The sequence below is a fragment of the Molothrus aeneus genome, chromosome 3 (genome assembly GCF_037042795.1).
Source record: "Molothrus aeneus isolate 106 chromosome 3, BPBGC_Maene_1.0, whole genome shotgun sequence".
In the NCBI taxonomy this organism is placed as follows: domain Eukaryota; kingdom Metazoa; phylum Chordata; class Aves; order Passeriformes; family Icteridae; genus Molothrus; species Molothrus aeneus.
This window is the reverse complement of record NC_089648.1, coordinates 35405361-35423921: the sequence shown is the minus strand read 5'-3', so window position 1 is coordinate 35423921 and position 18561 is coordinate 35405361. Positions and strand designations below refer to the sequence as shown.

Below are 18561 nucleotides of genomic sequence, written 5' to 3'. Positions count from 1 at the left end.
GTTTCAATCTAAAGCAGTCCAAGTCTCTGACTGGAAATACCATTGAGACCTAAAGCTGAATACCCAGGACTATATAGAATTAGGTGTGTGGACTGTGTCTTGTTCCCATACTTTCCACCACTATGATCCTCATCTTTACCTTAACAAAGTGATGCCAAGCAATCTGAGGAAAAAAAAAAAAAAAAACATGTCCCACAAAAGAAGAAAGTGCCTTCACATTTCCCAGTATACAGTAGAAATTATTGAGCCTGATTTGGTAATCCATCCAATTCAAGGTTGTTTTGATAGCCACACCATGGCAGGGGGGGCACAGCACAGGAGAATGATTAACTTAATCCTCCTGTCTTGTTTGTTTGATGCTGCCTCACTCCAGTGCAAGTCAATAAAACTTTGTGCACCAACAGACGCAACTTCCAGCACCCACCAGCTGGGCCAAAATGGGGATTAGCAAAGCTGCCTTTCTCTTCCTTTTCTTGCTCAGCTCAGGTAAGAGCCCTTTGCCTTCTGCTTGCCTGGTTGGGACTGGGGCCAAACACTAGCAGGCTCTGTGTGGTGAAGGTAGGTCCCCAAGTCAATGTGTCACTCTTTTCCTGGACAATGATGGGTTTGGGCCTAGCTGGTCAGAAAGAGCTGTTGTTGAGCAAAGAGAGAGCCGTGGTTGCCCCAGGGTTGTGTTCATTAGCAACAGCAGACCAGCTGCCTTGGTGCCTGCATGGGCAACTAATGGCCCCAGGCAAACCTTTCCCATGGCCAGAGATGTGGGCACCCTTGGGAAGCAGCCTGTCAAAGGCTTGTGCAAAACCCACAGCAGTCAGTCAGAAGTTAGCTCTAATTTCAGCAGGCTTTGGATCAAACGCTAAAGGTAAAGTGGTGTTTACTGCCAAGCATTGTTAAGCACAGTGATACTGATTTTCATCCTTTATGACAGGAGTTTTAAAGCTTTGAAATGGAATATTTAAAACAAAATTTTAAATTAACAGGCTTCTTTATATTCAAACAATTTCACATTTGCTGTTGTCAAACACAATGAAGTGTTCTCCCTTATTCTTCCTGAGGGCACTAGGTAGAAATTTACTCCCCAGTAACCTAGATCACCTTCTCCAGGAATATGTCCAGAATTCTTTCTTACAGTTCCAAAAGATGATAATATATTCCACTGATGGTAATATATGGATTTCAAGCTTATCTACAAATTCTGTAAATAAATACTCCATATGCTGTAAATATTTCAATCGGATTTCAATCAGATACCATACTCTCTTGTACTTTGAAATTATGTATAATTGCATGGCACTTAAATGACTTTTAAAAAGTACTGATAAATACATATCAGTACAGTTTTTATGAGTTTTTAATAGTTCAGGTCAGAATACCAGGGACATATCATTGTGTGATTGTACAAGGTGATAAAAGACAACTGAGAAAGTGGGGGGTTTTATTTGTTCATTGTTATCAGCTCTAGCTGACTTGCTCAAAAGTGACGGTCCGCAACTTCCTTAAAGCCAATTTTTATATCTTCTGTGTTAGTATTGGTCAAATCTGGAAAGATGCTTATGGAAATTAAGAAATTTGTTTGTTCACATGCATTTGAATATTCTGTTCAATTATCCTATGCAATATCTGGGTTTATATAGATTTTTGTTGGACTAATATACTCTCTGATACATTTAAAATCTCTTATATTCTTTTCTTAAGTTTCCATTTTGCAGTGTTTTTAAGGCAACCAGCATCACCTTTTCTTTTCTATTATCTAAGTTTCTGCCAATCTATGTTGACTTTTATTTTATACATGTCATCCAAATTCCCACGTATTTATTCTCAATCCAACTGCAATAATTTTTTTCTTATAGTCAGTGAAAAGGAATAGTATCTAAAGTAGAGCTCTTTGAAAAAATAGAGAATTTTAAGATGAGTAAATAAAATTTGGAAAAGAGAATTTTCTTTTTCTGGTCCCCTGGAAAAGTTGCCTCAGTTAAATTAGGAAAAAATTCAAGAAAGGAAGCACTTGTCTATTACTCCATCAGGAGAAATTAGTGGGCTAGGCTATTGGTGCTCTGCATAGCCCTACTGTAACAGTAAGACTAGATAGGGGAAGCCTCAGTGTCAGGGATTTCTTGAACCATGCAGGTTTTATAGCATTGAGCCAACTCTGCCCTCAGGCAATGCATAATCTTATTTTCATTAGTGGCCAAAATATCTTTTATTTTGTGTGAATCTGTGTCATATGGAGGTAGGTGATGAATGGCCCATATATCATGGGAATTAGTAACACTGGAGTGATGTTGCAGTGAATTCAGCCCTAATATGAGTGTGTAAATGAAAAATTCACAACATTACCTGTGAGCATGCTGTATAAAATTATGAACTTCCTGCATCTGTCAATAATAATGTATAGTGAAAAAAATGAAATAATTAAACCATATGACCAATTAAACTCACTTGTGCAACACTGTAACCTGATGCTGGAGATGGAAATAAACTCTTGTAGAAATTAGAAACAGAAATATACAATCATTTTAGACATAAAAAGAAAAAATCAATTAGGTGGTAAACTCTATTTTGAGCTACAGTATTTTAGAGGTGTGTTAGAATTATTAGCACGTAGATAATATAAATCTTATGCATATGTCACTTTCAGATCTAATAATACTAACTGATTTACTAATTTAAAATCTTGGGTTAATTTGTTGCAACAGAGATGTAGCCTGACAATTTCATTACTAAGTCTGCTCAACCCATTGCAATAAAACAATGGTGGGCATTGTAAAAGGCTGTATAGTAACTTTGTGATTGAGGTGTCTTGCTCTAGGGCAAGACATGTTGGGACAAACAGCTAGGCAGTGACCAATGAAGCTGCAGGGATTGCACAATCCACAGGTCATAATCTCCCATCCACCTAATTCGTGCTTCTCCAAAACCTTGATTATGGGTATCACTTCCCTTCATCTTTCTCTGGTTGGTGTTGACACCACTTAGTCTCTCTCTCCATTCCCGCTCACTCTTGTTTCCCATTTTTTGCTTTTAGCTTCAAACGCATGCATAACTCTAATCAGAATTGCCTCTACATCTTTCTTCTGCCTCATTCTTCCCATGACATGTTGCAGCCATTCAGCTGTGATTCTGTCAAGAGACAGAAATAACCGCAGAGTTTATCATCTTTTACCCAGAATTATGCAAAATAAATTGTCTTCACCTGTCCAAGCTACATGGAAAATGGGACTGAAATACAGATATCTTCTTAACTGCAGAATTCTCATTTGTAATGTCTGATTCCTTTCCTTCCCTTCTAGTGAAAGGAGATATACTGGATGACTATTCAAGAACAGATGGTGTTTGGATACTTACTCGAAACAAACAGTTTTACGAGACAAATAATGAAAAAGAATGCGCAGACAAATGTGAAGCTGAAAGAAATTTTACCTGCAGGTAATTTCTGTTGAATCTTAAGACTGCACCATTGCAGGTGTCTGCATATCAATGATATGTTCCTACCTTTACTCAGAACCTCATCCCCATTCTGCTGCAGGTCTGCCTACAGCAGTGTCTCCCATGCTGTGCCTTTAGCTTGTGACTTATCTCCAGCCATAAATTACCACAAGATCAAATAAAGAGAGGATTTACAATGTACTGCTCATTTTATAGTAAATACTCAAGTTCCCATTCTTATCCAACATTACATGGAGAGCTGATTGAGCCTCTCTAGCTGGATGCTGCTTTGTTTCACAAGAGTGCAAGGTTTCTAGTTCATTGTAGGGACAGTAACTAACCTGAGCAGCTAGGATGATGTCGATAATGTTTTGCCAATGCAGTTTCTAGTTCCCCACCCAATAATTTATTCATGAAGTCATATATCCTGAATAAGTGAGCCACCTGAGAGTAGTAGATAAACCTAACCTCTTACTTGTCTAAAATACTGAGTGCAGTATCTGAAAGATAAGAATGAATATAAGACAGTGCTAGCAAATTAATAATTTATAGAAAAATACTTATAAGTTTAATAATTTGAAATGAATTTAAAATATTGCTTCCTATGTCAATATTGCTTCCTTCTCAATTTCAACAGGGCTTTCCTATTCACCAGGAAAAAGCTACAGTGTTTAACACTGGCTGAAAATGCTAAAATGACAGTGACATTTGCCAGCACAGACACAGTTCTTTATGAGAAGATAAGTATGTGCACAGTAAGACGTAACATATTTACTCATCAAGCCTATTCTAATGGCATCCTTCTGTTCCCTGCTGCAGTGCTGGAGCAAATCCCTCTCTAGGGCAGAAAACTAATAGAGAATTTGGGGGACAAACAGGAAGAAGCCACATTACTAAAAATGTTGTTCAAGAGGGATCAAATACCTAGGCCTAGATCCATGGTGGTCTCCATGTGCCATTTGAACTGGGAAGTTACTTGTTGCCTTCCTCCCAGACCCAGTTATATAGTCTTCATCTCCTCTCCCTGGGTGTCAGATGTGTCCAGCTTTATTATTTAGACAGGCTAAAATAATTTAGGAGGAACCCATTTTTTCCTAGCAGATTGGTCTCCTGTCCTTGCTCTAACATTTCCATTTTATATTTTGAGGTTTGGGGAGATTCTTCTTGTACAAACAAGAATGGGGAAAAGGAAGGGGAAATCAAGATCACTGTCCTCAATAACTGGAGATTTACAGTGTCTGTTGCCAATAAAAGCACCATTGACATGATTTGTATGCTCGGTCTTGGAATCCCACTAGAAAAACACCTGGGAGAGTCCAAGGCTAAGATTAATCAAAAGTTTGGGGTCCTTATGTGATAAGTGCATTTTGATAACTAAGTATTTTCTGACTTAAAGGGATAGCTGGATGACACCCACGCTGCAAATATGCTTATGAACAACGCCTATCCAAGAATCCCCAGCTGCTGCTGAAAGACATTCCTATTTATCCCTGTATTATGATAGTATAAGCCTGCATTATTTTGCACATCAAAAACTTGATATAGCTGTCCTCTTTACTTGATTATATAGCTTTATAACAATGCTTCAGAATGTCTATCTTTAGATGCCTAGTAGCTGTAACCAATTTATTTTAAAATACATTATAGAATGTTTGCAGGCACAAGAGGTTCAAAACACGAGTAAAACATGGTCCATCATGTACAGATGAGCCTCAGTTATATCTGCAGATTTTTGGTACCAATGAATGTTATAACACCACTGAATTTACAAATTTGATTCTATTTCAGTTTACCTTATGCAGTGTAAAAGAGGGATTGGGACAGACTACAGAGGAACAGAAGCCAAGACTCAGAGGGGTATTCCATGCCAGAAGTGGGCAGAAAAAATGCCCCACAAACCAAAGTATGTCTCTATTTACATTTCTTTTTGCTGTTCTGAACCTTTTCCAAGTTTCCTCATCTTCATATATACATATACACAGATTTATAGTGCAAGTTATCCAATCCTGTTGTCAGGTGACTTTTAGAAACAGCTTTATCTTTACCTGTCTTGTTACTTTTGACTCTACTGCAATGATCTGGATAAGGAAAGGATGCATTGTCAGCTAGAGAAGTTGTGACTAAAAGTGAGGTGTCTTAAGCAGATTAAATGCTCCTTCTCTCAACACGATGAAGATTTTTGGTATTGGTAACAGTGGGGTCAGAATTACTCTCCTCTGTATAAAGTGATATCTGTCCAACTCTAGGCTCCTCCTACCTGCCATACAGATAGTCAAAAAAAAAAAAAAAAAAAAAAAGAAAAGTATCCAAGGACCAAATGGATCTGGCTAGGTAGAGTCTTCTCAGGGCTGGCTGCCATTGGGCTCACTGAAGCAAGTGGGGAAGCAGAGGACTCATTTCCTCTCATCTATGTTGAAGTTTTTTAAAGAGAATATTTTGGTTTTATTCTAATTAAATACACTCGGATACTCTTGTTCAGATAATTTAAAAGTAATTTAGTCTTCTCTGGGAAGGTTGCTGTAGGAAGAAGCCTAGCTTCACTTGCTTCAGATCTCTGTGAGACCTAGTTGTGTTTGGTGAATAGTCTCTAGAAACACACAACTTTTAAAGCAGGTCCATTAAGACAAACACATGACAGAGCCACAGGTTGCAGTGAGCGGATTAGATCAACTGGATGCACATATTAAAGACAACAATTGTCCTTTGAGACTGTCATTGTCCTTACAGGCTGTAAGCTCACTTCTTACCAGCAACTGGGGCTAGGGAAAAAGCTACTAATAATTGTAGTTAGGAATGATTTTTCAGTTTTCATTTATGGCTTACAATGGGAAACCAGTTTCTCTCATTTTTACTGTGAATGAATAAAATTCCCAGCTAGATGAGCAGGTTGAACTTTTCCCTTCCACGCCACTAAAGTACTGGCATTAAAATAGAAATTTAATACTATTACAGTTATACACCTGAAAAACACCCTGATGCAGGGTTGGAAGAAAATTACTGCAGAAACCCTGATGCAGATGAAAATGGACCCTGGTGTTACACAACAGATCCTGTCAGGAGATTTGATTACTGTGCCATCCCAGAGTGTGAGGACCAGGTCATGCACACTGGAGAAGGTATATTTACTTTTCAGAAAAGGGATGTTCAAATAGGTAATATTATTCCTGTTACTGTTTTGTGCTTTATTTCTACAGATTTTTTCAAATTAGAATTTAAATCAAGATGAACTTAAGAAGTTCTCAACAGAGGGGTTGTTTTCCTAATTGGCTTGAGTTATCAAAGTTATTTTGTAAATATGGAAGAACTAAATTTGCTGATATTGTTTGCTTTATCTTTATCTGTCTTACTACATTTTACTCTACTGGCAGAGAACTGCAATGATCTGGGTAAGGACTATATTGCTCTTACACCAGTAATTTATTTAATTGTAACAAGGGTAAAGACTGACCCAAGTGCCGTGCAACACACTGAACTCCTATTGCTAACAGTACATGCAGATACATGACAAATTCCTCCCTGCAAGTGAAACATACTCAGAAGCATTACTGATTTGGCCAGGCTGTAATGCACAGCTTTCTGAACTCCTTTCATTGTTAGCTGGAGCAAACCCCACTTGTCCTTTCAGCATAATCCTCCCTGAATAGGCTGGTGTGTTCCTTGCTTCTTTTCCTTCTGCCTAGCACCTCTGGGAGAGTGCATGCAGTGTAATGGTGAGGATTACCATGGAGAAGTTTCCAGAACAGAGTCTGGACTGGAGTGCCAGCGCTGGGATGTGCAAGAGCCTCATATGCATGGATTTATCCTGAAACAGTGAGTGACACTCAGCACCAAATTCATTCCCCCAGAGCCTGGGAGAGCCTGCCTGCAGACAGCCTCATTGCTGCACGTGGCTGTTGCTGACTCCCAAGTTTCTCTCCATTTTCAATGTACAGCTATCCAGAGAAGGATCTGAAGATGAATTATTGCCGCAATCCTGATGGTGAACTTCGGCCCTGGTGTTTCACTACCAACCCGAATAAACGCTGGGAATATTGCAACATTCCTCGGTGCAGTGAGTCTGATTTCCTGAGATCACTCCAGAGGGTAGCTCATTAAAATTATGCAGGGAGGGGAAAGAAAAGAAACCACAGTTCTGAGTAACCTACAGGTATCTCTGTGAATCAGGGAAAGTGCACATAATTAAGCAGAATCACTCATTAAATTTCTATAATGTAAAATCATGTATGGTCAGTGAGCCTGAAGGTGTCACAAAATGCAGTATGGCCAAAGATGTTATGGGAAACCATAATTTGCCTTTAACCATTTTACTTTTCATCTTACCTGGGAGGCAAGACATTAAGGTTAAATCAGGTGGTAGTTTCTGCTAACTCATAGAAATCATCTAAATTACCATGTGGTTATACTGTGATATTTTATGTGGGTCTGATCTGCACAGCCAGCACTGCCTTTTTCTTAGCAAGGTATGAATCTTGAGAAACAGGTTCAGGCCTCAGGAGAAAAACCTGGCTTATCAGTGAGCTAGCTTAACCCATTAAGTTGAGCACACTAAATCTGGATATTTCCAAGGCACTGAATTAAGAGGTAACATTCCCTATTGTAGAACTAGATTGCACTTCAAGAAAAAACAATTAAAGAGTGGTTTTTCTCTCTAGAGATTGCTTTCTTATGTATCTGCACTTGCCAGTGCTCTAAGCAGTGGTGTGTGTTTGCTATATGTAGTTCACTTAGCATGCTCAATTACTGATGACAGAATAACTCTTTATAGACTTTTCTATGATAAATTGTGACCGTTACCATAACATTTCCATCCTGTGCATAAAACTTAAAGCTTAAGGAACATACCAACCTTTTAGGGTCATACTCATGTCCTTAGGGAATTCTGTATAAGTATTTGCTGTAAGTTCATTTTCCATTTGCCCTCTGCAGGTTCTATGCCTCTGATCATTACTCTTGTTTTATTTGCTGTTCCCTACATGGCAGACCATCTCACTTTCTTACTTTTTTTCACTATTCCTTCTGTCCCTCTTCCCCAGTACACTGACTCCAGAGGTTTAGCTCTGAAGGCTGCTCTGCTTTCTCTCACAATTTCTTCTTGGTCCTTTCTGCCCTTCCACACTACCTGTGTGTATTGTATTATTGTAATACAATACTCAATAAAACTCCGTCTCAGGTTTACAAGACTGTGCAAGACTACTCACTGCCTTTCCTGCTCTGCTCTCAGGGGACAGTAGGCACAGAGTCTGGCTCAACCCAGCCAAGTTATTTACTGGCTGCTGTAAAAGGGCACACACAGGACATCCATTTGGCAGTCTGGAGGCCCATAAAAATGTCCTCTTTGATTTTGACATGGCTTTTAACCAGTGTAACCTCTGCTGAAAGAAAAAAATACATCTTCAACATTACCAAAACAAAGGCATTTATATATTTTTGAAAGCACTACTTAACAATATTTTCCTCCCCTTCCTTTTCCTTTTCTTTTTCTTCTTTTCCTGTAACAGCTACACCCCCACCAGTCTCTGGCCTGGACTCCCAGTGTCTTTCAGGGAGAGGAGAAGACTATCGAGGAAGGATAGCCATCACTGAGTCGGGAAATGCCTGTCAACACTGGAACACGCAGTTTCCTCACAAACACGGCTGGGTTCCTGACAGATACCCCTGCAAGTATGCTGAGCCTCATCATTCTAACAAATACCAAAGAACAGTTGTTCCCTATTAATCTAGATGCAGAGGCAAGAGGAGGACAGGTTTTCCTCATTTATGCTGTTAAGTTGTAATTCTCACTGTTTGTCAGTGCTCATTACTTCTGTTCAGGTCTTGCTCTTCATATTTTTTCTGCCTCCCTGTTTATTCTGATGCATTTTTCTCACTTGTCTCCTCCACATCCCACAGCAGAGCTATAGTTAGTTCACTACTTTTATGCTAAAAATCCTTTGGCTGTGTTTTGGCACATCTTCAATGCATTACTCTTCTGAAGAGTGATGATCCAATGACAACATACTCCCATACATCCTTGTGCTCCAAGGTCAGAGGAGCTGGGTTTGCAGAGCATTACTGATGTGCAGGAATAGCTGGAACTGACCTGGGTTATAGCTCTGTAGTTTGATCCTGCAAGTTTTCCTAGGGAGCTGGAACCCTGTACGCTCTCACAGGGCAGAAAGCAGCGTGCACCAGTGTTCCTATGTACACATTCCAGCCTTGCCTGGCTCTTACTGTAATCTCAGGGATATCAGTGCCTTGTGTTTTGAAGTCAGCTCTTACTGCTGCATCTTGACCTCAACAACAAGAGCAGAAAGTGTAAGCATCGGAAAAGTTCTTCCTATACATTCAGCATTCAGACTGCGAAGTTAAAGACCATTGATTAGTCCCAGAGGAGTGATGCATGGGTTAACCAATCTCCAAAAGGAATAAATATACCACTGAGTTGAATTCTGCATGCAGTAGTTCTAATAGTCATGCACACAACTCTTCTGGATTTCTGTGACTGGTTTAAAGTCAGCATTCCTGTTTCTTGTTTAAGGGGCTTAGAGGAAAACTACTGCAGAAACCCTGATGGAGAGAAGAAGCCTTGGTGCTACACCACCAACAGCAACATTAGATGGGAATATTGCACAATTCCTCCCTGTGACAGAACAGAACAAGGGATTGCTGGTATGAATAGTGGACTGTAACTGAGATAAGGACTTTAAAACAGTGAAAGAGTCATTGTTTCATATTATAAATGTGCTAAATCTCTTTTTTTTTTTTTCAGTCACTTTATCACTCTTAATGTTTGTCTGCCTGGCATGTTGCAAAATTTGCCAAATATTAAACTTTGAGTGGTTAGGGAAATACAGTGAAAGGTACAAATCACAAGCAGAATTGACAGAAGAGTTACAGGATGAAAGATATTTATGTTTTTATATTCCTTTCTTTCCAAAGGTAGGCCATTTATAGCAAATTCAATGAAAAATTAAAAGGTTTAAAGGGATAAAAAATTGCTAAACAAAATTAACTCCTATTTTTAGAAGTTAACCACAAATGAGGCAACAAGAGCTTTCAATGCAATTAAAAATCACATTGAAACATTCATTCATTTAAGCACAAAATTAACAAGAAAGTCTTACAATCCAAAGGATAATAGAGAGACTGAAGTTTAACATAATGTCTGTTTGAGAAATATCATGGGCAAAATCACCAGTATCTAATCTTTGAGGATTTTGCATGAGAACTTTCTAATCTTTAATTCTGACACGTTCACTTACGCCAAAATGAAACTGGTGAACCCTTCACTGAAAAACATCTAATGTAAGATGTTAAAACTGAAAGTTTTCTCAGTATCTTTGGAAATGCCCTTCTGCTGCAGGTGTGATGACTTCACTGGATATTCTCTGCATAAACGAGTCATTCATTTTGTCATCCTGTGTGTTTGAGGTTTCTTGTGCCTGCTCAGTAAGAACATTAAAATTACGATGCCAAAGACCAGTTTCTGTTGTTTGCTGCAGATGTGCCTGTACAAGCTCCCCTAACAGAGGAGTGCTACCGAGGCAAAGGGCAGAGTTATCGTGGCACAACTTCTGTCACTGTATCAGGGAAGAAGTGCCAGGCCTGGAGCTCCATGTTCCCACACAGGCATATAAAAACCCCAGAGAGATTCCCGGACGCGTACGTTTATCTCACCTTTTCTCGCTTTCTCTGGCAATAACTGCTGCTGGTTGTATTATCCTTGCACAGCTATGCTTTAAAACACTGCTAGGGAATATATCAATAAAAGAGAACTTTTCTAAGATACAGAAATGTTTTCTGTTAGTCTCGTTTGTAAGAATTGTGTTTTCTTGTTATCCAAATTCTGAGTAAAATATAGCTGTGTCCCTTACTCTTAAATATGATCTTCTGCAAGCAACACCAGGAGACTTGCATCAAGAGACAAGGCATCTACTGAAATATGTGTTTTGTTTATGAATTTGAGACTTGCTGTTGTGGCCTTTCTAATGATTTAATCTGGGCAGGACACATCATTTATGATACAAAAAACCCAGTCAGATAGGTTATGCTTAGAAATGCCAACTAAGTGTTCTTTGCCATTGGAATTGGGCACCCAGAATTGTGTGCACTGAAATTCCCCCTTGATTTATCCTCTTCAGATTAACAAAACTGCACCAGGAATGACTGGAGCAGTGACAAGCTAATCAAAATCACTAAAATCACTAATGTGCCAGTTTTTAGTAAGGGCAGGAGAGCAAAAGGATTACAGGAGCAATTGTGACGAAACCTATCATGCTTAGTGGATTATGAGTAGGAAGATTGATACTTTTCTAATTTTTTGCCCTTTTTATGCTGTCATGCTAAATAATTTGAAATTTTCAGTTCTATTTTGGCACAAAAAAACTGGAATATCCTCAGAGGGGATGATATCTTTCAAAAACATTTTAGGAAATTAAAATCAAGCTGGGAAAATGTGGAATTTACGTGTTCTGTCATATTCAGAGAAAAAGCATTTCAGTTATTTTTTATTCTGAGACCATGCTGTGATTTAGGAGGGGGAAATACTGCAACTCTGCAAATTATTGAAAAGAGAAATTCTACTCCCCCATGCCCCAACCAGCACAGACATGGGATTCCTCTCACTGAAGTCAGTAGAGGACTACCCCATTCAGTAGAAATGGGGTTTTGGGGTGTAAGAGGGGATCAATTGCATAAGCATTTGTTTGCCATTCTTCTGAATATGAGAAGGAACCTTTTAACATTTAAAAAATTTTGGAAAAGCCTAAGTTCCCCACAATAGTATGAATTTTCTTGCATATTTATTACTAGTTCACACATTCTGACAATTGTGTATGCTTACACACACCTACTTGTAATTTTTTTTTAATTGCCATGTAGGGTAATTATTTAGGTATTAGTACATTGAAATATTATAGCCAGATATAAGCCAGTAGTTGAATTGTTTCCTTATGCATAAATATATTTAGGATTCCAATGCACATGTGAAATACAACTCTTCACTAGCATCACAACCACTGATGTTCTTGCTGGTAATAGGATATCTGGCCAAAAGTAAAACAAATAAATCTATTATTTGTACATAGTAGATGCACATAGTACATTCTTTTGTCAAGATATTCCTGTGCTTACTTTCAGTCTTATGCAGCATGACTGTTGACTTTATTTGTGCAGGGATTTGAGGGACAACTATTGTAGAAACCCAGATGGTGACAGCAGCCCGTGGTGTTTCACCACTGACCCCAACACGATATGGGAGTACTGCAAACTCAAGAGGTGTAATGATCATGCACAAGAGCCTGCATCGAATGCCTCCCCTGGAATGATGGAACAAAACATTGGCTGGACTACACCCACCACATCTGGTAACAGCTGGCTATAAGCATCACCTCCTGTAGTGTCTATGGTAAAGGAAATAGCAACTTGTCAAAATTATTCTTGAGTGTCATGGTTTAACCACAGCCAGAAACTAAGTACCATGCAGCTGCTCACTCATTCCCCCATCCCTTCTTTAATGGGAAGGAGAATTTTGAAAAAGTAAGACTCATGAGATAAGAATAGTATAATAATTGAAACAAAATGATGTGCAATAACTACAATAATAATAGTGGCAATAATAATAGTAATAATTGTAATGAAAACATGAGAGAGAGATAAAACCCAAGGAACAAAAGTGATGCCCAATACAATTGCTGACCAATGCCCAGCCTGTCCCTGAGCAGCAATTAGTGGCTCCATCCAGTGCATGTAATGCTTATGCATGTTGTTCTATGGGATGGAACATCCCTGTGGCCAGGCCAGGTCAGCTGTCCTGGTCGTGCTTCTGCCCAGCTTCTTGTGCACCTCCTCACTGGCAGAGAGGGGAAGCTGAAAAGTCCTTGAGTTAGCGTAAGCACTATGTAGTAACAACCAAAATATCAGTGTTATAATTGCTATTCTGATATTAAACCTAAAACACGGCACTCTACCAGCTACTAAGAAGAGAATTAACTCTATCTAAGCCAAAACCAGTTCACTGACTAGGCTTGCAATGCAACAATTACATCCCTCCTGCAGCTCTCTGATCTGTACTGCTGCATTTTGCAGCAAGTGCTCTCTAGTTAGTATATATCCTGTAGCCTATGTCATTTTACAGTGCATTCTAAAGAAATTCACCTTTTTCATTTAGGTAAACAAGAGGAAAAAAGACATTTCTAGTATTTCTCCAGCTGTGTGCTATTGAAATATGTGACTTTTATTATCATAAGAATTTTGCTTGTGTTGTGCTTTATGTTTTCAGGAGGGTGACCTTAGCTTGTATTGTTCAAAGGCAGATTTGTTTTTCAAAATTAGATAAATGAGGTTTTGCTCTGTCCTGTTTTGTTACTTCTTTAATTGACAGCTCACATTTGTCTAAGTGGTATGACATTTCTTAAAGTATAGTGGAGCTTTGCATGAGTTACTTATTTTGCAAATAAAGGTGGTAGGGTTGAACAAAAGAGACATTTCTAAATTGAGTTGGGTGCTCTTCTTACATGCAGCAGAAAAGAAGAACCTGTAGCAAAGTCCTTGGAAGCAAAAGTTGCTCCTTCAGTCTAATGGGCTGCTGAAATATGTTTCTCTCATGAAAGTGCTCACTGATACCAATTTAGCAAAAATCTTGAAGTCTTTCCTGATATTAGCAATAGGTTACAGAAAATGTTTAGCCTAAAGTTCCTTGATATCAATATATAATCACCCTGGATTTATGAATGGAAGCGTTAAAAATCATTAATTTTGTGGTGAATTTACTTTGGGAAGCATAGATAACTGTGGGGTAAGAATAATCTAACTTTGACTATAAGCAGGTAAATGCATGTAATTTGGACTTTCGAGGCTCAGAAATAGTTTCAGAAGCTCAACATTTCTGCATGAAGCCTAGGAACTGAGGTATACACAGCATTTTTTTTTCCTTAACCCACACAGTCAACCAGAAAAGCAGGAAAATTGTGTAAGGTAATATCTTACTCATATTAGCCCAGTGTTGTGAATATCCCACTCACCTGAAGCAAAGCCTGTAATATACTGAATATACTGTATATATACTGTAATATACTGACTTAGAGACTGTGGGCAGTGTGTTCATTGGTAGAGTCAAAAATCATCAGACACAGGTATTCATGTCCTGCTATGCCTGCATTTCAAGGAATTTAAAGCATTCAGTTAAATTATTTGTCCAGATCATGTAGATCGGGGATATGGAAAATTAGGAAAGTTCCATTTTTTTGTGTGTAATTGATCTCACAGTGATCTGGGGATGTACTCACACCCATGACTGGTGGATCTTCAGACCAAGAGCATGGCCTGGATGCTTAGAGACAAGGGGTTTTTCACCCCCAATTATTTTACTCCAGCAAGTCTAATAAAACACTTTCTACAGTCCTTGTGTCAGTCACATTTTAAAGCCTTTGGAGCTACAATATTATTCCTGCCAGTGTTTTGCTGTTTGCATGGCTAGTGTCCCCATTACTAGAGAAGTTACTTCATACTCTCTTTTCCTCCCTAGGCTGAAGTTGGAGAACCTCTGGTCTGCCAAGAGTAGAACGGATTTGTCCAAAATGGAGTCACCTCTTGGGGACTGGACTGTACCCAGCCATCAAAGCCTGGTTTTGCCCAATTTCCTGGTTTTGTTTCTTGGATCAAGAATGCAGTGGCTTCCCACTGAATCTGGATGCTGGCTAATTTTTCTGGAAAGCAGTCCCTGTGTCAGAAACAACATTCCAAGTATGGTTTTATGACTGGTTTTAAAAAGTATGTAATAATTCATACGAATTCTAAATAAATACCTCTACTGGCTGAGTGTAAGTAGCTATTGCAAAGCAGTAGCCAAGCTGAGCAATTGTTACTGTCTGTCAGAGTGTCCCTGTTGTACCTGTGTGATTCAACATGGTTGCATGTGACAGCAGCTGTAAGGCTCCTACTTCACCCCTGTTACACCCCAAATACTTAATCCAGGAATTAAATTGAAGGTTCCTTTACACTAGTTGGCACAAAGAGAAATCCCAACCAGATACTCTCAAGAGGTGAAAAATCACAAAAAAGCTCACTGGCAAAAGCACAGAAAATAAAGGGACCTTGGCAAAAGGATTAAATATGACACCACATTCACCTATCATAGCAGTACTTAGCATTAATTTAGTACTTAAAATTTACTTAGTCCATTTCACCTAGAAACCTTTAAACCTATGAGATCTTACATTACCCACAAAGTTCCGTGAAAAGAGAATTAGGATAAGAAAGAGAGAGAGAGACAGAGAAAGAAAGACAGAAAGACAGAAGAGATTTAGAAGAACACATATGGAGCTACCACCTCCTAGGATTCCATTGGGGGTGAGATAGGAACTCCAGGAAGCTGGCAGGGTCCAGACCATGTGCTGGCCCTGTGCTCCATTAAGCCTCCATGGATCTTTCTCCTGAGGAGAGACTTCCAGTGGCTTGGCCAGTCAGGGGCTGGGTTAGCACCACACTCCCATGTCAGTGATTGATTGATTGATTGATTGATTGACAGCTCTGCCAGGGCTGAGGGGTCTGGGGGCAGGGCCGGGCACCACCTCACCTAGCAGCACATAAGCAAGCATTTCAAGCACCCCAAAAAGTGGCTGAGGACGCTAAACTTACCCAGCCTCTGACAAGGATCTTGCATCTCAAAACATCAACGAGGACCACGGCACTGGGACCTTTCCTCTTTTGGTCTCATCAGGGTCCCATCTAGCAGGCAGAGTAGAAAGGAAAGAGGAAAGCATATTGAAACTCCTGTAAAGGGCAATTGATATACCAATAAAACATAATTAACATCTTTTTATACAGTTCTTTTCCCCCCACCATCTCATGAATCCAAAAATCACAGGATAATCAGGCTCCAGGGGGTGAGTTCATGCAGCAGTCTTTTAGCACCTAAAGAAATCCAGCAGATCATCTGTGATTCCCTGTCCTCCTGGAGGCATCATTTTCCTACTTTGAGGTTTAGCATTCTCTAACATTAGATAATTCATACAACTATTTGTGATACTTGTTGGACTTGTAAGCCAAGTTCCAGAAAAAGCTTGGCGAATTCAATTTAGGCCACCTTGACTTTTGGTCTCCACAATCTTCCATGTCCAGGTATCCCTACAACCCAAACAAATACACATGTCCCAGATCACCACCCTTATTCTTCCCACCAAGCAGGTTTCAGGGAGATTTCCAGAACCTGTACTCAGGGAGAGAGAAAAGGTCAATGGACATCATGGGAAATGACATATAGCACAATTTTACTACTAAAATGATCTGGATTGCCTCAGGGGTGGGAGTTAAAGAGAAAATAAAACTTATTCATGCCAACCTCCTCAGCATATCATTTTCAGGGTCATGATTTCAGACCACAAGCCTTTTCAACTTAACCAAGCCCTTCAGTGGCTCTCCAACTTAAATCTTTCTTTTAATCCTTCCCTGTCGACAGCTGGAAAGAATCAGGAGCTGGGTTAGTACAGCCTCTAGTGAGTGATTGATTGATTGATTGACAGCTCAGCCAGGCTGGGGGTCTGGGGGTGGGGCACTGTCTCACCAGAAGCAAGACCTGACCCAGCCACACACCCAACCACACAGCATTGGTTTGAGACACTCAGCTCATCCAGCCTCTGACAGCCACCCCATATCACCGTACAACAGACCAGAACCACCGCACTGGCACCTTTCCTGCTCCCATCTAGTAGATAGAGAAGAAAGGAAAGAAGAAGAAAGCATGCTGAAACTCCTGTAGGGAGGCAGCTGCTATTCATAAATCTAGTTAATATCCCTTTATGAAGTTCATTCCCTCCAGCAGCTCTTGAGTCCAAAAACTGCAGGACAATCAGGCTCTGTGGGGAAAATGCATGCAGCAATCTTTCAGCACCCAAGGTGTCAAGCAGATCATCCATGATTTCCATTGTGTTCTTGGAGGTGACACTTTCCTTCTGTGAAGTTTAATATTATCTAATATTGGATAATTTACACAACTATTTTTGATACTTGAACTTGTAAGCTGGGGGTGGTTCTGAGAGTTTTTTTTGTCTGGGGCTTGATCTCTACATTTTGGAACAAATAACAATAATCTGGGAGAAGACCAACAGGGTATCAGCTCCTTCTTGGGCATTGTTAGGAAGCCCACTTCCCACACACTTCCAGTACTTTGATCACATGTTGGAGCAGGGAGAGGGATCAGTTCTCCCCCCTCTAACAAGCTTAAAATTTTCATGCAACAGTATGAAACAGTATGCTTAAAAGACTAGAGTCCTTTACCATGTGCTTTCTCTTCAGAAAACTTTATTTCATTTCCCCAGTAAAACCTTCAAAAAGCCTCTGTCCTTGTAACTTAATCAATTCTGTTGCAGGGTGTGGTATTACCACCTTCAGCTCTGTGGTTTGGTATGCTAATTTCTTAACAAAAGGGTAGGGCTGAGTGTGAATGTCCAAGGGCACATAGTGATTATAAAATCAATAATGAGAAATCAACCACATGCTAAAAAATTCTTGAGGGCTGTTTGAATGAAAATGGCTTGGAGAGTGCCTATGCACATCTAAAGTGCTACTCTGCACAGAAGCTTTGACCACCCCAAATTGGTCAGTAGCCAATCAAGCTTCACATGGCACCTCAGAGTGAGAGGCGCTGTGAGTAATAATGGCAAAGTGACCACGGTTCATGGCAGAAGGCAGTAATGGTGCCCCTTCACATCGGGAATATTTGCATCCAATGCCATCCATGACACATCCTGATGGCAATGTAGTTGTTCAAATCCAAACTCATGTCCTGAAGCCAGGGAAGTCACAGAAGTTGCAGCAGAAAGGACACCCAGGTTCGTGCAGTCTCAGAGTTGCTGCGCTGTGCTGCAAGGAGACGCAGGCAGGCTGCACAGTACTCAGGGGTTGCAGCACAAAACAACAAAATGGGAGCAAGTTAGCACCAAGAAGTAGCAATCATCAGCTCTGGAATCTGCCTGGATAATCAGAGGTTCTTCCAGTGTTCATGTGGAAGAACTTAGTAAACATTTCATTTTGAACCATTGTTGACTCCCCAATTGTGGAGAGCTTGGGAGTGTTTCACGTGCTTTTTGCCACGGAGACTGGATTCATAAACATTGGTAAATAACTGAAGGCATAAACATGAGTCACTACTTATGCACA

The 18561-nt window shown here is 39.8% G+C and overlaps 1 protein-coding gene across 1 annotated transcript; it reads left to right on the top strand.

Moving 5' to 3' along the window:
* Positions 1 to 437: 437 nt before the first annotated feature.
* On the top strand, positions 438 to 12787 carry LOC136554260 (plasminogen-like). The gene is made up of 11 exons (XM_066546106.1): positions 438 to 486; positions 3291 to 3426; positions 4064 to 4170; positions 5215 to 5329; positions 6379 to 6542; positions 7107 to 7236; positions 7359 to 7477; positions 8925 to 9087; positions 9944 to 10074; positions 10908 to 11067; positions 12580 to 12787. The coding sequence occupies exons 1-11, from the start codon at positions 438 to 440 to the stop codon at positions 12785 to 12787; spliced, it is 1482 nt and encodes a 493-aa protein (XP_066402203.1).
* Positions 12788 to 18561: the final 5774 nt, after the last annotated feature.